Here is a 15333-nt window from a genome sequence, read left to right on the forward strand (position 1 = left end):
AAAAAAAAAAACCAACTTTTTGTTTTTTTTCAATTTTATTGAGGAAACTAAAACTCCCCCCCCCCCCTTTTTTTTTTTTGTCTGTAGGTTAAAATGGACATTATTTTTAATTTGACAAATATGACAATGAAGCATTTTTGCAGACTGGTGATCTTTAACAAAGCAACAATTAGCAACCGCTGTACTCAGAGGAGCATTTTACCAGCTTAAAACTTAACCAAGGCCTTCCTGTGGAAATCAGGTTTCCTTCTTCATTTATCTATCCTGGTGAACAAAACATTTCTTAATTAGCCCCAAAAATATGAAGATTAATTAAACTGATCCTAAGGTGAGGAGAAAAAAAAGCTAAAGGTTGCCTGTTTTGCCTAAATCTATAACAGATAAACTGGAGACATATGTCTGTATGGTGTAACCTGCCTCTTATCCACTGACTGCTAGGATTGGCTCCAGCAGTAACAACATTAAGCTGCTACAGAAAATAGATGAAGGAAAAAAAATATGGAAAATATTGATTGCTCTCTCTTTCAAAACAAACAAAACCAGTTTCAAAGCAGTAAAATGAGCAGCATGTTACAACACAAAAAGAACAGAAAGGATCAGTTTAGCAATTTATAATTCACACTAAAACAACAAATAACAGGAATGTAGGAATAACAACTAACAATACAGGAAAGTCGGATCCAACTGACGCTTCTCGGCTGCTGAGAACATCCGACTCAGCAACTCACCAAAATAAACAGGAAAGCTACTTCTAGGCTCTGAGGAGGATTTACTGCGGCACTCGCGACATCAAGCCATATTTATCTAATATTAAACCAGCTGCAGTCATTTCATCAGACACATACTGCGTGCTATAGGGCAATTTATAATCTGATAATGGCGGACAGAGTTGGTAAAGTCCAAGATCGTAAAGAGCGAAAGGTAAATCTCCTTACCCTGAAAACAGAAAAGAAGCTAGATCCTTGATAAATATCACTCAAACGCCGTCTCTTGGCTTTTTCGTACACAACGGGCGACTTTCCTTTTGAATGCTCCATGTCTGTCTTCCCTCCACTCTTTCTGCAGGAGACCAAACAAAAACAATTTAGAAGCTTCCTAGAAGATATTACATAAGCTGTTTTTATGACGTTTTATCTTTTTGCTGTTAATCATTTTGAATTTGTCACATTTGACATTTACGATCAACAAATCATGTTATTTCGAAGAAAAACCCACTTTCTTAAGGAGCCAAACTTACCGCAGCATCCACGTTGGCTGGCGAGTCCCCGTTTGGGTCTGCCAGCATGGAGATAACGCTAATCATGATGGTTTCTACAGTGTGGATGGGCAGCCAGCGCTCCTCTGGTTTCTCGTAGCCGTACTTGTCCTCGCCCGGCTCGTGCAAAATAGAAATGCATACGTCTCCGTTCTTGTCAACTGAAATAAGAAAGAGAGAAAAAAAAACAAATTAGCTTCCATTTCCTTCTTCGTCACAGAGTTTTTATAAACCAGGTTATTCGGCCTCCTGTGAACATGCTTGGGGAAACATTTGAGCCGTGCAGCTCCAGTGTAAAGAATTTTACCGTGCAGAGTGGAAGAAAGAAACGCCTTCGAAACTACAGTTTATTTTAGTTCAAATTGTGTTAAAAAAAAAAAAAAAAGCATTTAGAGTTAATGAGCAACTCAAATAGTATTTCCTTGAAGACGGCCGGTTCAAACCGTTTTCTCATCGCTCCTGTTTTGCTCCCACTTTTCATGTCGACACATAACATGAATCCGGCTGAAGCTTTTAGTCGAGTCTGGTGAGTGAGTTTCACAATGGCCGCCTATCAGATAGACTACGGTGTGTCTGCCAGCAGGAAACAACTAATCAGTCTGCAGTAGAGACTCCATGGCCTCCATGACGCTTTTCCTCAGCATGTGTGGTCCATTTGCTTCCTTCTTGTTGCGAGTACTGCTGCCAAGCTGACTGAGACGCTTTCTTTTGCGTCGCCTCAACTGGGATCACATGTGAACAATTACATACTCAAGTTTTTAATCGGCAGTTATTGGGATCCATTTTCCTGCACGCTTTAGGGGAGTTCCTGCTCCAAGAAAGAAAAAAAAAAACAACTAAATATTTAACCTAAAGAGTATCGTAAATATCTGGATCAGACATAAAGTCAGAAAACTGATTGGAAGCATCTAAATTATTAGACTGGGACGCACTGATGCACCGATTACAGTCAGATGCAGCAGGAAATTAGCCGATAACAAAAATACATTTATTATTATTCGCCTCAAATAATATCTATCTGATCAGAATCTTGTCTTTGTCTGATTATTGAACCTCTGGAAAAACTCAGTTGAACATTCCTGGGTTTATTCAGATTATACACCATTTCTGTATAATCTTGTCCTTACTGTACAGTATATTTTCCTTAATTTTGTTTATATATATATATATTTTTTTTTTCCCCCAATACTTTTTCATGGGGGCAAAAGAAAGAGCAAACCTGTGCTATAACGAATAAATACTGCCATTTTATGCCATGCTAGCTTTGCTAACAGCGCTAATCGCTAAAATACAACGCTCATGACAGTTTAGTCAGTTTTTTTTTGTTTTATTTCGCTATAAAAATAGTCACATTTTAGAGAGACTGCTTTCTCATACGCTTAGAAATAAAATCATCTCTGCTCCTAATATTAAAAAAAAAAATAAAAAAAATCTTATTTTATAGGTTTTAAAGAGAAATCTGAACGAGCAGAGGCATGTCTGCACAGAATGTATTAAACTTTAATACTACTAAAGACGCAGATGCAAGAAGCAAATGAGAAAAAAGCTAATCTGCATGTTGTATAACGATTTGCATATGAACAAAATATTAATGACCGAAGCACCAGACACATTTCTAAGACACTTCAACTCTATTAGTATCCGTCTGGTGTCGTACAACGTCACCCACCGTTAGGATGCCAAATATCTGTGATAAATTTCATTTTAGGAGGCCTGAGGGGGTAGTCCTTGGGAAATGTCAGATGAGCTTTAAACACACCGCCTTCACTGTGGACACAAGGCAAACAGGATCAATATATTGGGATAAACACTCAGCCAGCTTTAAAACAGATCAATAGACGGCTACTGAGGGTTATTCGCGTGAAAACGAACGCTGTGACTTACTAGAGTGTGTCTGGAGGCCCGATGATGAGGACTTCCCATCTGTACAGATCATTGTCCTCGATGAGGCCTGCTGAGAATCCCTCCACTGGGTTTTTGTTCAGCTCTAGGTAACAAACAAAACAAGGATCAAATGTTATGGCTTCAGATGACAGAAAGCCCCAGAACGATTTCTGACTGCTGCCGAGGCCGGCTGGCCGTCTGTGGGCCTTATGGGGGGGGATTTCTGGTGAAAACATGCAGCGCACACTTATCAGTTAAAGGATCATCCCGCAAGTCTGTCCTGCCTTAAAACTCCTCCACCTCAACATCAGAAGTATTACTACAGAAGGATCATAAATGTTACACTTGAAAAGCTTCGTCATTTCAACATATATGCTCTTTAAAAAAAACACACAAAAAAAAAAATAATAAAAGCATCATCAAATCGAGAATCTAAATTTGAAGAGGCTGTTAGTTTTGGGAGGTGTCCACTTTTAACACATTTCATTGAAAAGTCGTACAGCACAAATGAATGACGGGTTGGGGCGGGGGGGGAGCTATCTTTAATACAAAGGTAAATGATTTAATGAAATTTAGCTACAGCTGGACAATGCTAAATGACTGAGTGGAATATTTGGTAGGATGTCATTTTTCAGCTTCAGTAAATGCCTATGACATATTTGGCCTACTTAGTGGACTTTTTCTGCCCTTTACGCCGACAGCGGAGGGATGTTTTTAGTGGCCAACATGCTAAAGCTCACGCAGAGTGGTGGGGCCAGAAAAAGAAAAAAAAAAAGTCAGTTTATCATGATCAATCTTGCAATAAATGTAGCAACAGTATCACAATTGCATGTTTTTCTGATACTCTGAAGCCCCGGATTTACCAAATCATAGGCAAAAGCGCTAAAAAAAAAAAAAAAAAAAAAAAAAAAAAAGCGAAACTTTTCAGCAGTGGTATTTGCTTTCAGATGAGCTCAGGCAGAAGATCATTATCTAATGAAAGGAGGTTTTTTTTCTAGAACGGCAAAACGAGTTCCCCTGAGCCACAGCTGCGCTGCTCACAGCTTAAAACATTAAGCTTGTTGGTCATTTCTATTGGCTGGCAGGTGTGAGCACCACATGACAACAGTCATCTTGGTTTCAGCGATACTCATCAACAGCCGTACGCTGTTGATGACATACATATGAAACAGACCTGTTTACTAAAACGAGCATGTCATAAGCCCCCCGCCCCTCCGCTCTCCGAAGGATCCAGTTAAAAAAAAAAAGGGTAAAAGTTAACAAATTCAGACAGCAAATATTTTCCAAATAAAAAAAGAGCACATTTTGTGCTCCGAGTTACCACAACAAGTCCTAAGCAACAACTAGTAAAAAAGAAAAAGGAAAAAGAAACATTAACCTCAAAGCCTGAGCCTAAACTAAAATGAAGTGGGTTGAACTTGGCTGCTTTTTGAAGGGTGCTATTATTAGAGGGGCTAAATTTAATTCACAGCAGACTCTGGTAAAATAAAGTGTTTGTAACTCTGACGTGAGCTTGCGTTCAGTATTTCAGTAAAGGGCAATTTCATTGTTTTTAATCTCGATTGCATTTGACCAGTTTTAGTTCAAAGTCTGTACTGAATTATAAAGCGATTAGATGATTAGAACAATGTTTGTGATTTGGAGGAATGTGCATTAGTAGAAGGGGGAGGGAAGACAATTTAAAGCTTTTTGGGAGATTAAAAGATTTAGACTGTTAAACTCTGAAACAAATTACTACACATTAAGGATAGATGCCTGAAAGTTTGGTTTCACAAATATATATATATATATATATATATAAAAAATAATAAATCGCTAAAAAAAAAGAACAATTTTCAGCTAAATAGCATAAGAGGGCTGGAAAAAAAAACAGAAACGTTAGGGCTAATGTGTTGCAGAAGGTCGGTGCAGATATTGCTTTATAGAAACATTCTGGAGAACCAGAATTTCCTAAATAGTTTTGGTTTATTTATCCACTTTAAGAATTATTCAGAATCCCTGCGGAGCAGCTAAAACGCTACACGTTGAGGATTTCAGCAGAATAGACGAGTAGATGGCGTCTTCAAGCAACTGCATGTCAAACATAACTGATCTGATGTGTTGCAAAGCAAAAACAGCTGTTCAGATGAACGTTGCTAAAAATAGCCGTCTGAATGGGTTTGGCACTCATAGTACATTTTTCAAAGCATCTGAAACTTAATAGTAAGGTAACTGGTTTGAAAATAAAATAATAATAATAATTTGCATCTTTGTTTTAGACTTAATTTATAAGGTTCAGCTTCGAAAACAAAGCAAAAGGTCATTGTTTGTTTTCTGTAGTGCTTAATATGTATTCAGCGACTGAAAATGGCAGGCCAGCAGAAGAAATGCTTATTATTTTTGTCATAAATGTTCCATTTTACAATCTAAATTGAGGAATGAATTACCAAAAAAAATTATATTTGTAAATTATGTAGATATCCATGTTTTTTTTAAAAGATTTTGTTTGTTTTTTGGAAAGAGTGGTTTTATTCTTTATTGAACAATTTTCGCATTTGATAGTGCAGAGATTGAAGTGAAAAAAAGTAAGCTACATTAAAGCTAATGGCCTGACAATTTAACTACATCAACAATTACAGCCCTTGCACATGTCTGTTCTACCAGCTGAGCCACTGGGCGCCCACTGTCCTGATTCTTAATCTAAATACACCATCTTGCTTTCATCTAAAATTTTGTCTGATGCTCTTTCAACTGTTCGCAAATGGGTTTTCGTTTTGCACAGAGAAAACAGCATCAGATCCCAACCCATCCAAAGACATTTGGTTTTGAAACGGAATAAAGAAACAAGTAAACATATTAAAGAATTTGACAAAAGGTTTAAACCTGACAAATAATGCAATAAAATATTAAAGAGAAGTCTATTTTTACTTAATGATTTGTTTTAGGCTCAACTCTTCTTAATGAGCCTTTCAGAATCAAAATACGAAATCATGTTTTAAAAAAAAATGCTTGCAATAATACCTCTTTAAAAGCAGTGTGCTGTCCCTTTCCTGTGCTTCCAAATCGAATACAAACTTCAGCCTCGTAAATTTAGCTTCTGTGATATTAGCATCAGCTTGTTAGCTTGGCGTCTTGCAGCTAACAACGGCTACAGCAGCTAACGTTAGCCTAGCCTAACGATACTAGTGAGGTGGCTAAATATGGTAACAATTCAAAGTGGTTAGGGAAGAAAATAGGTCCAACAAATGACATATTAATGTACTTTGTGCTATAACATATTACACCGCAGCATGTTAAGAAGATAACCGGCAAACGTCATGACTGAAAAAGCTAATCGCCACTTGATATTTCGGTTAAAATTCATGTAAACACATCGGCACGTTAGCTTTTAGCTCCCCTGACAGCTGGAAGTCGTCGGGACTGGGTGACAGCGGCGTTCAGCTGCGAACAGTTCGCAACACCGAAAAACAAATTCAAATGTTTCTCCAAACACACTGACTTTTATTTATTTATTTTTCACCTGAAATATGTCGGTCGACACCCTCCCCTTTAATCCCTGCACAGTTTTTATGTCATTGTATATCAACGTTTATGTAAAAAGGTTGAAGAAAAACAATTTGCGCCAGCACAACATCACAGCTACGTACCACAGTACCGCTGTTAGCCAGGTACCCAGCACTTCCCAACAAGGTTTAATTACCTGCGAGCTGTCTCCTGAGTAACAGCGCTGACTGAGGCTCTGTCATAGTTTAGCGGTTATGATGCAGCTCTGTTCAAGAGGGGCAGTTCGAGGTAACAGCGTTGTTTTAACGTTAACTAAACAGAACCCGTCTCTCTTATTTTCCGATTAGCATTCTCCTCGTTCTTCTTCGCCGCCTTCTGTTGCCACCTTCGATGTTTCTTCTTCGTTGGAATCCTCGGAGCAGCCCAAGCTGTGAGTGATTCTCTACTGCCATCTTCTGAACCGTTTTCACTCTCCGGCCTCAAAGTTTTTAAACGGTAAGTATATTAGGCAACAAACAATGTCACAGAAAATATTACACGCACGTGTACTTATTAACATTGACGCAGTGCGTAGTAAGGAGACTCACTGTATGAATGTCTTTAAACATTATTAAGAGGTAAGTGGGATCTACTGTGTTGTAGTTTGCTGGGGCAGCACGATGATTAAAAGATGCTATCAGGATGAAGACGCTCCTTCACAAGGCAGAAACCACAATTGTTCAGAATCTAAATGAATCTTTATTGTATATAAAGCTAAGATGGACTATGAAGTAACATTGCTTTTGCCTTTAACTTTTCTACATTTTGCCATATCACAGCCACAGACCTCACTGTCTTTCTTTGGGACTTTATGCGACAGCCCAACAGCAAACAGTGTATATTTCACAGGTGGGAGGTAAATAATATATATATTAAAACACTTTTTTTTTTTTTTTTTTTAAAAAATTAAACCTGAAAACTGTGTTTTGTTCATCCCCCTCAGAGTCAATATTTTATAGAAACACATTTGGCTCTAATTATAGATTTAATTCCTTTGGGAAAATTGATATTCCCCCATTCTTTTTCTTTTTTCTTTTTTTTTTTTTTTTTGCGTTTTAGCTCAAAATTTGGATGCATAGTATCTGAATACTTACAACTATTTGATATGGACCCCCAGATAAATTTAGCTCTGAACACGGCCTTTATCTTTTCTTGCCTGCATTGGGGGATTTTTAAGGATTACAGTGCATCTTGTTCCATTCATCTCTTCATAAACAACGATCAGCTTCTTTGTTCTGAAATAGAATCCCCATAGCATGATGCTGCCACCACAATGTTTTTTTTTTTTTTGACTAGGTAGATTATGCGATTAGAGTGCTGCATGGTGGTTTTCTGCCCCACAAAGTGTTTTTATGCAGATAAAATGCAAAATGTTGGTCTCATTTGAACACAACAAACTTCTCTGACCTGTTGGCTGTCTCCTTTGCATTGTTTCTACATGCTACTAGCATGGAGTCTTGTTACTTTCTTTTTTGCTACTCTTCTATTTTTTTAATCCATGTAAGTAATTTTGCTATCATTTAAAATTTGCTTTAATTCTCTTTCAGATGTTAGCTGATCAGTTTTGTTTTGTACAGGATCACCTAAAATCCAACAGTGGTGAGATTAATAAAGAAAAAAAAACATTACTATAGGGGTTTATAATGTCCCATTAAAGAGACACATAAATATAAACACCTGATCTCTAAGTATGGATTCAGCCTCCCTGCTGAGGAAACACGTTTTGGTTCCTTGCATTCACATTAATCACATTGACACAGCAGTAAACTGAGAACTTTGAATTTTGGCTGATGTGTTTCCACAACAAGTTTTTGAAGTAACGATTAGAAGTAGAAACCAGGTAAAGTTGAGCTGCCGCAGCCGTCAAGCTGATAGCCCGGCTCTAGATGTTTGTGCTAAACCCCAGACACAAAGACTTTACAGTAATATAGCAACTGGTTGTCCTTTGTGTCATTAGACCGCTGCTGACAGAGAAGCATAACAGTGGGAGTATCGTGGGTTTGCTCGATTGTGCCATTGCAACTTAAAATCAGTGACATCAAGTTGTGACACACATGAGGAAATTCTGAAAGGCAATTTCTTCATCTCTTCATGTTCTATGTTTAACTTTGAGCGTGTCATGAGGATGGTAAATCAGACACAGTGATCAGTCTAAATCAGGGATGTCAAACTCATTTTCGTTTTGGGCCAAATTCAGATCACGAATGCTCTTAAAGGGCCTGTTTTGCCAGAATGTATCGATTAAGCCTGTTCACAAGCGGCTTTTTGTGTTTGTGGTACTAATTTGGAAATGTTTGCGCTTATTTATGACGGTAAATGTGACTTTTTTATTTCTCTCTGTATAGATCATGGACTGTAATCTGACATCAATTGAAACTGAGGCAGCTGTTTAGTACAACTTGTAAAGTTTTTGACAATTTTTGAGAAAATCTTTAAATAAACTCCCAGTTTTTGGGGCAATTTGTTGACTTTGTGTGAATTTCCACGATAATTCTCAAGAAACTGGAGGGACTGATTGATGCAATTTGGCAGTAAACGGATAAAAACTGCTTTGATTTGATTGATAGCATAATATTTAAGCACACTTAGTGTTTAGTCTAGAATCCAGCGGGCCACATAAAAAGCTACGGCGGGCCGGATTTTACCCACGGACCTTGAGTTTGACACCTGTGATCTTAAGGGTTCATGAACTTTGTAGCTGTTTTTGCTTGAATCCTGAAGTTCTGAAACAATGAGGTTCTGGAACCAGAGCGATTTATTTAATTTACACTAACCTTTTTGTAAATTGGTCAAATCCTTAATAAACAGCTCAAATAGTTGATGTTACGCTGTTTAGTTGGTTGAATAGGTTGCTGTTCTCAGCCTATTTTTTGTTGTTATTTTTAGTCGGTTTGCGTACGTGTCACTTATATTTTTGTGGTAAATCGAGATACGATGATCAGATTGGTCTGAAAAACTACAGTTTTGCAGCTGAAACCACCAAAAAAAAAAAAAAAGCTCTTCTCATCTGCACAAGGTAATGCTCATTATAAACACTGGGTGGCGTTAGGGGACACCACAAACAGACGACCTCTTGATTGACCTCTCAACAGCAGTAAAAAGAGAAGACGCAATCACAATATTGATTACTGAGAGATTGCCAAAATACATTTGACAAACCGATCAGGTGGTGTACTCTTTATTTTATTTTATTTTATTTTTTTACACCTGCTTCTCAACTGCTCTGCTCTGAAACCAAAGGTGAAAAAAAATATATAAAAAATGATGTCAGATCACATTGACAGAAACTCTCCTGGGCAGGAAGTTGTCGCCAGGTCGCAACGTCTCGTTCCGACAGACGGTGGCTGCAGTTGCAGCTGTGGCGTTTGGAGGTGTTCAGACTTGTGGTTCTGCTGTTTTCTGACCGATTGCGTTAATGACGTAACCAGTGAAACTAGAGAAACACTCACGCTTTCATGCCACGTTTTGGGGACTTATGATGTCTTTTCAGTAAGGGTCAGACAGAAGGATTTGCATACGTTTGAGGACTTGACACAGAAGCGTCATCGGGTTAACAATTAACCAGTGGATGCAGCAAAGTGACAAGAATTCAATAGGAAAATAAAAACCACACATTCTTAAAGCCGGTCAACAAATTGGATAGAAGCCTTCAAAAATGGAAATAGAGCAGCTTTTGTTTGGGGGATTTCCCCTCTTTATGATTTACATTTCTTGCATTATTAAATCAGCCCTACGGTAATGAGCAGCTATTTTCCCGACAGCAAAGGCTAAAAAGGTACAACTGACCCACTTCTCTTCTGACGCTACAGGAACACGCAGAAGGATTCAACTCCGCTGATTAAAGTCTGAACACGCTCATTTAGTTCCTGAAAATGTTTGCTACTTTCAATCTGCTGAGGGCCTCCCGCCTGTCGTTCACTTACTCAACCTCTAAAAAGCTCTACCCAATGAACCTGACATGTTTTTTTTTTTTTTTAGTTTTTTTTTTTACAAATGTTGAAAAAAAAAAAAGAAAATGAAAAAAAAAGCTGGATAAAAATACCAAACATCACATTTAGCAACGTTGTGTCAACCCAAATGTGGAGGCATATGACCAGCCCTGAGTGGGCAGGGCCCTCTGCACTAACTTAATATATCTCGAGTGAGATAACCGTTTAGCTTCCTCAATACTCAGAGAGCCACGGAGGAGTGTGCGCGCCGTTCTCTGGCATCCAATCTTCAAGTATGAATTGAGAAGGAAATAGCTTAAAAGCAACTTCTCTGTTGAGGGAGCCTTCTGCAACTAGGTGAGCTTGTTTTCTACTTCTTCAAACAGTTTTAGCGGCTTAAGGTTTTCGCCTACAGCTGCGCCGGCATCAGTTGTTGTGGGGTTGATTAAAAGAAGCCAGGACTTTTGGGTGTAGAGGCTAAAATCTGAGCAGCAGCACTCTGCTGAGGGTGCTGTTTGGAGAAGATTCGCTGCACAATAGGCTCAGTGTTATCACTGTGTGGACTCTGTAACCTGGGCACAAAGACAGAGGGCTTTTCTGTGAGTAAAAAAAACAAACATTTTCTTTTTTTTTTTCCTTTTTTTTTATCTGTATTTCTGTTTTTAGTGAACGTACATTGAGGGATGAAGCGTTCCCTTAGCCGCTTTTAACTGTTTGTGTAGTTTGGGCTGCGAAACAGTTTACCAAACAGCTTCCTTCTGCTTTCTCCTATTTTGTTTTGACACATTTACACTCGTACACTTATGAAATTTCTTCCTTTTTTCTTGTCATTGTAAACCCTCCTGTCTTAACACATTCTCCGCTAACAAGATTACGACTGGGAAGTGGGATTTCACAAGCAGAACACGAGAGCAACAATCCTTGTCATACGTTGCTTAAATATGTGTTTTTGTTTTTTTGGGGGGGTTCTTGTTATGTGTTTTGAGCTCATTGAATGATTTAGCAAGAAGCCATCCATGCATCTGTGAGCCACATCTTGATGCTTATTGTATGCAAAAGGAGATAAGCGGCTGAGACAAGAACGAATGACAGCCATGACCCCTCTGAACTGATGGGATGATTAGGAAATGGATTTTTACTCTCTACTCATTCATTCTTTCACGCAATTAGCAATAAACGGTGCCCATGTCCCGCAAAGTTTAAAAGCCTACGGACGCATGCAGACGAGTTTGTTGCCTAGTTTAATGCGTGAAAAGATTTTTTTTCAGAGCAGTGTCATTTGCGACCAAAAAATGTAGGGGGAAAAAATCCTTTCGTTTGAGCGCCTGCTTTTAAGGGGAAAAAATCTCATCAAGAAGTAATCACTGGGAGAACGATTATTGATCGCCCGTTCACACAACCCTGCTTTTCGAGGATGATGAGAGGCAAAAAAACCCCCAAAAAAACAACAACCCCGATTTGGTGTTGTATCAATGATGTTCACCTCAACAAGGTTTCCAGAGTGTCCCATAGCATCACTGATCCTCCACCATACTTAGTGTCTGGAATAAGACGTTTTTAATAATTTGTTGTTTCATGTCTGACCCAGTGTTTGTTTCAGTGTCACTTCCACTGACAGCACTAGAAGTATTTAGTTGAATTTTACACATTTACTCCCAAACAGTCGACCGGTTTATAATTTTTTTTTTTTCACGTCTCAAACAGTGAGTTTAGGACATTTTTTTTTTTTACCATCCTTCTTGCTGTGTGTGGTGGCAACATAAACTTGGATCTTCCTCCAGCCTGATGGCCAGAAGATGAGAGAAACAACCCTCTATGTCTTGTCATGTTTATACCCCAGAAAAACAAAAAGTAATGCATTAACGTAGGCTCTCCTCGACTAAAAAACATTAAAAATAATATAATGCTTCTGTCATATATGTTTTAAAGTGATGCCAGTTACTGCACCACTAAAAAGTGGCCCGTGTTTGTGTTTAATCCTTATGTAGATTCTCAGTGTAGATCACAATGTCGTCTGCAAACATCATACTTCTGCCTGATCTCAGTCCTACCAGGTGCTGTCACAAAATTTACGCTGTGATTTAGTTTGTGTGTGTTTGGTTGTTGTTGTTTTTTTAGGTAACAGACGGGCTGCACTATGGATCAGAAGGGATCTGTGAGCTCCCATCAGGACAAACCGGTTCCTCGATGCAGCCTGGGCTCCAGTTCAGGACTGCATTACGGCGCTCTGGTGAACAGCGTTTCCTCGCTGGCGCCGCTCGCTTCAGACAAGCCGCCCATTTCACAGAGACGGGCCTACGTGGCCATAGCTGTGCTCTGCTATGTGAACCTGCTCAACTACATGGAGCGCTACACGATAGCAGGTGGGCTGAGCTCTTTGGTGGTCGTTCTGCCGCCATTCTCCTGCTTCCTTCCCGGTTTTTTTTTTCTTTTCTTCTTCTTCCAAGTATCTTTATGCAGATTGCATATCAGTTTCGCTGCAGTCGTTCTTGGCCCCAATGTCATAACCACCCGTTTCCGTTTCGTACCGGTAAGTACACCATGTTGTTCCCACAAGTGTGTCGTTTCCAGCGCAATCGTTCAGGTTTTACTCGTGTACTTAACTTATTAGAACGTTCTTCTTTGTGTGAAGCTACGTGTGTGTGGAAGGGCTCTCTGGCCGACGCTGCTTACATTGCCGATGATTTTTTTTTATTTTTTTTTTTAGAAGAATAGATAAAACATTTTATTTCAGTTTTTCATTTTCACAATTCTGACAATTTTGTAAATAATCAAGTTAAGGCATTCAGCAGGAAACATGGTGATGCAAAAGTCCAATAAGAAGGTACTCAAATCAAACCCAAATAAAAAAAATGGGTGAAGGAGCGAAATGACCCTCAATGTATTCCCCCCACCCCCCATTAAGTAATTCAGTATTTTCATTATTTTAGGGACAGAAATAACAATAAAATGCTCAAATCCAGCTTACGTGTTTTACATTTTAGCCCATGTGAAGATGATATATTTCATGTTATTTCTATCGACTGTGGTTCTCATCCCTCATACATAAAACCTGACTGTCAATAAATATCACAGATTATGACTCACTCCTCATCTAACTAGAGAAACCGTAACTGGGTTGGCAGTGTTGAGATGATTCTCGAAAACCACAGGACGTCATCTGAAATCATCGGTTTGTAAAGCTGGTGTGAAAGAGCAGAAATGGCGAAAAGAAGACAAAATGATTTGATCACTGAACTCCGCTCGGAGCCTCTGGTTTGGTGACTCTCTGGTGTCTTTGTTGTGGTGCAGGTGTGCTTTCTGACATCAAGAACTTCTTCGATATCAGCGACAGTACGGCCGGACTGCTGCAGACAGGTGAGAGGAGGCATCGCTTTGGAAATGATACAAATGAGGTTCTCATTTGACTCTGTATTCAAAATGTGCTGAAAGGGAACTAAAAGTGCAGCTAGGCTTTCGGACGGAAGACAAAACTAACCTGTGACACACACACACACTTACACATGCAGGTTTGTATTTTTAAACATAAAGAAGAGGCTGAACTTTGTTCCCCCAAAAAAATGCGCTTCCAGTCGTCAGAATGTAGATGAGCATGAGAGAAAAGGTCCCAAACACTAACACACATAACTCCCTTTTTGAAACGAGCCAAGACGATCAACACTTTGTTTTTCCCACTGAGATCTCTTCTTCTTCTCTCTCTTTCTCTCTCTAAATCGACGTGTCCATTCGTTTACAGTTTTCATCTGCAGCTTCTTACTGCTGGCCCCTCTCTTCGGTTACCTCGGCGATCGCTACAATCGCAAATACATCATGCTGTGCGGCTTGAGCGTGTGGCTTCTCACTGCAGCTGGCAGCTCCTTAGTCTCCAAATCGGTAAGTGTGAAGCCGAGCGGCCTGCACGCGCGCGAAAGTAGAAACACGGAGAGGTCAAGAGAGCGTCACTTCCTGCTGCTCCTCCGCCCTAGACACTCAGCTTCAGAGCGCGTTAAAAAAAAACACACACACACACACACACACACACACAACATTGGCAAGTCGCTTCTATTTTTAGCGCAGAAGTTTGCTGGTGAGGCTGTGTCGCACAGTGGGAGGACTAAGCCAAATGTCAGCAAGCAAAATTCAAATGTTTGAAATTTCCTCACAATCATTTTTACAGTGTTGCCGAAAGAAGAAGTTCGCTCTTAAATACGGTGAATAATTCAGCTTCGTTTGGAGGAAAAAAAAAAAAAAAAAGGAACTGTTGTTTGCAGAAGTTGTGGATCATTTGCTGCAACTTGTCTCTGATCTTCCTTTTAATAGTCGTACATCTTCAGGATGCTTATTTTTAGGTTGTCGTCCGACATCAACTAGAGTTATATGAAAGTCCAGCTGTCCACCTCACAATACTGTGACATTTTTTAACGCAAAAAATAATTTCTTTCTCATTTTGTCTCTTTAAAACTTAAAATTTCTATGTATTTTATTAGAATTTTACTTGATTGATCAAAGTAAAGTATGAAACATAGTCATGAATTAGAATAATAAAAGTAATGTCAATAAAAGGAGAGTGGTTGCACTGGATTAGTTCAGGTTTACAAAAAAATGAAAGTCATGTCGATTTAAAAAAAAAAATCCCATTAGATCCCATTAGAATGTACCCATGATATTTTTGTTATATATATATATATATATATATATATATATAGATATATATATATATACATCTCTCGCGGCAGAGGGATGTGTGTGTGTTTTTGTGAGTCA

The 15333-nt window shown here is 38.9% G+C and overlaps 2 protein-coding genes across 3 annotated transcripts in view; one reads left to right on the forward strand and one right to left on the reverse strand.

Annotated features, from left to right (window-relative positions):
* Window positions 1-7001, reverse strand: part of ube2g1a (ubiquitin-conjugating enzyme E2G 1a (UBC7 homolog, yeast)) — an 11208-nt gene extending 4207 nt beyond the window's left edge. Inside the window, exons 1-5 of the mRNA XM_015035293.1 lie at window positions 6819-7001; window positions 3140-3242; window positions 2925-3022; window positions 1238-1416; window positions 936-1059 (exon numbers count right to left, since the gene is read on the reverse strand). Of these exons, the coding sequence (XP_014890779.1) occupies window positions 973-1059; window positions 1238-1416; window positions 2925-3022; window positions 3140-3242; window positions 6819-6864 (513 nt within the window). The 5' untranslated portion in view covers window positions 6865-7001 and the 3' untranslated portion in view covers window positions 936-972. The remainder of the gene's footprint in view (window positions 1-935; window positions 1060-1237; window positions 1417-2924; window positions 3023-3139; window positions 3243-6818) is intronic.
* Window positions 7002-7033: 32 nt separating this feature from the next.
* spns3 (SPNS lysolipid transporter 3, sphingosine-1-phosphate (putative)) overlaps window positions 7034-15333 on the forward strand; it is a 16337-nt gene continuing 8037 nt past the window's right edge. The window contains exons 1-4 of one of the 2 annotated variants that reach the window (XM_015035267.1): window positions 7034-7117; window positions 12709-12953; window positions 13882-13947; window positions 14327-14463. In XM_015035267.1, coding sequence (XP_014890753.1) covers window positions 12728-12953; window positions 13882-13947; window positions 14327-14463 — 429 coding nt within the window. In that variant the 5' untranslated portion in view covers window positions 7034-7117; window positions 12709-12727. Of the gene's footprint in view, window positions 7118-10798; window positions 10948-12708; window positions 12954-13881; window positions 13948-14326; window positions 14464-15333 lie in introns of those variants that run through there. The other variant, XM_015035258.1, reaches the window with a different exon arrangement.

The sequence above is a fragment of the Poecilia latipinna genome, unplaced genomic scaffold (genome assembly GCF_001443285.1).
Source record: "Poecilia latipinna isolate Pla-1442-1.1 unplaced genomic scaffold, P_latipinna-1.0 Scaffold20, whole genome shotgun sequence".
Lineage (NCBI taxonomy): Eukaryota > Metazoa > Chordata > Actinopteri > Cyprinodontiformes > Poeciliidae > Poecilia > Poecilia latipinna.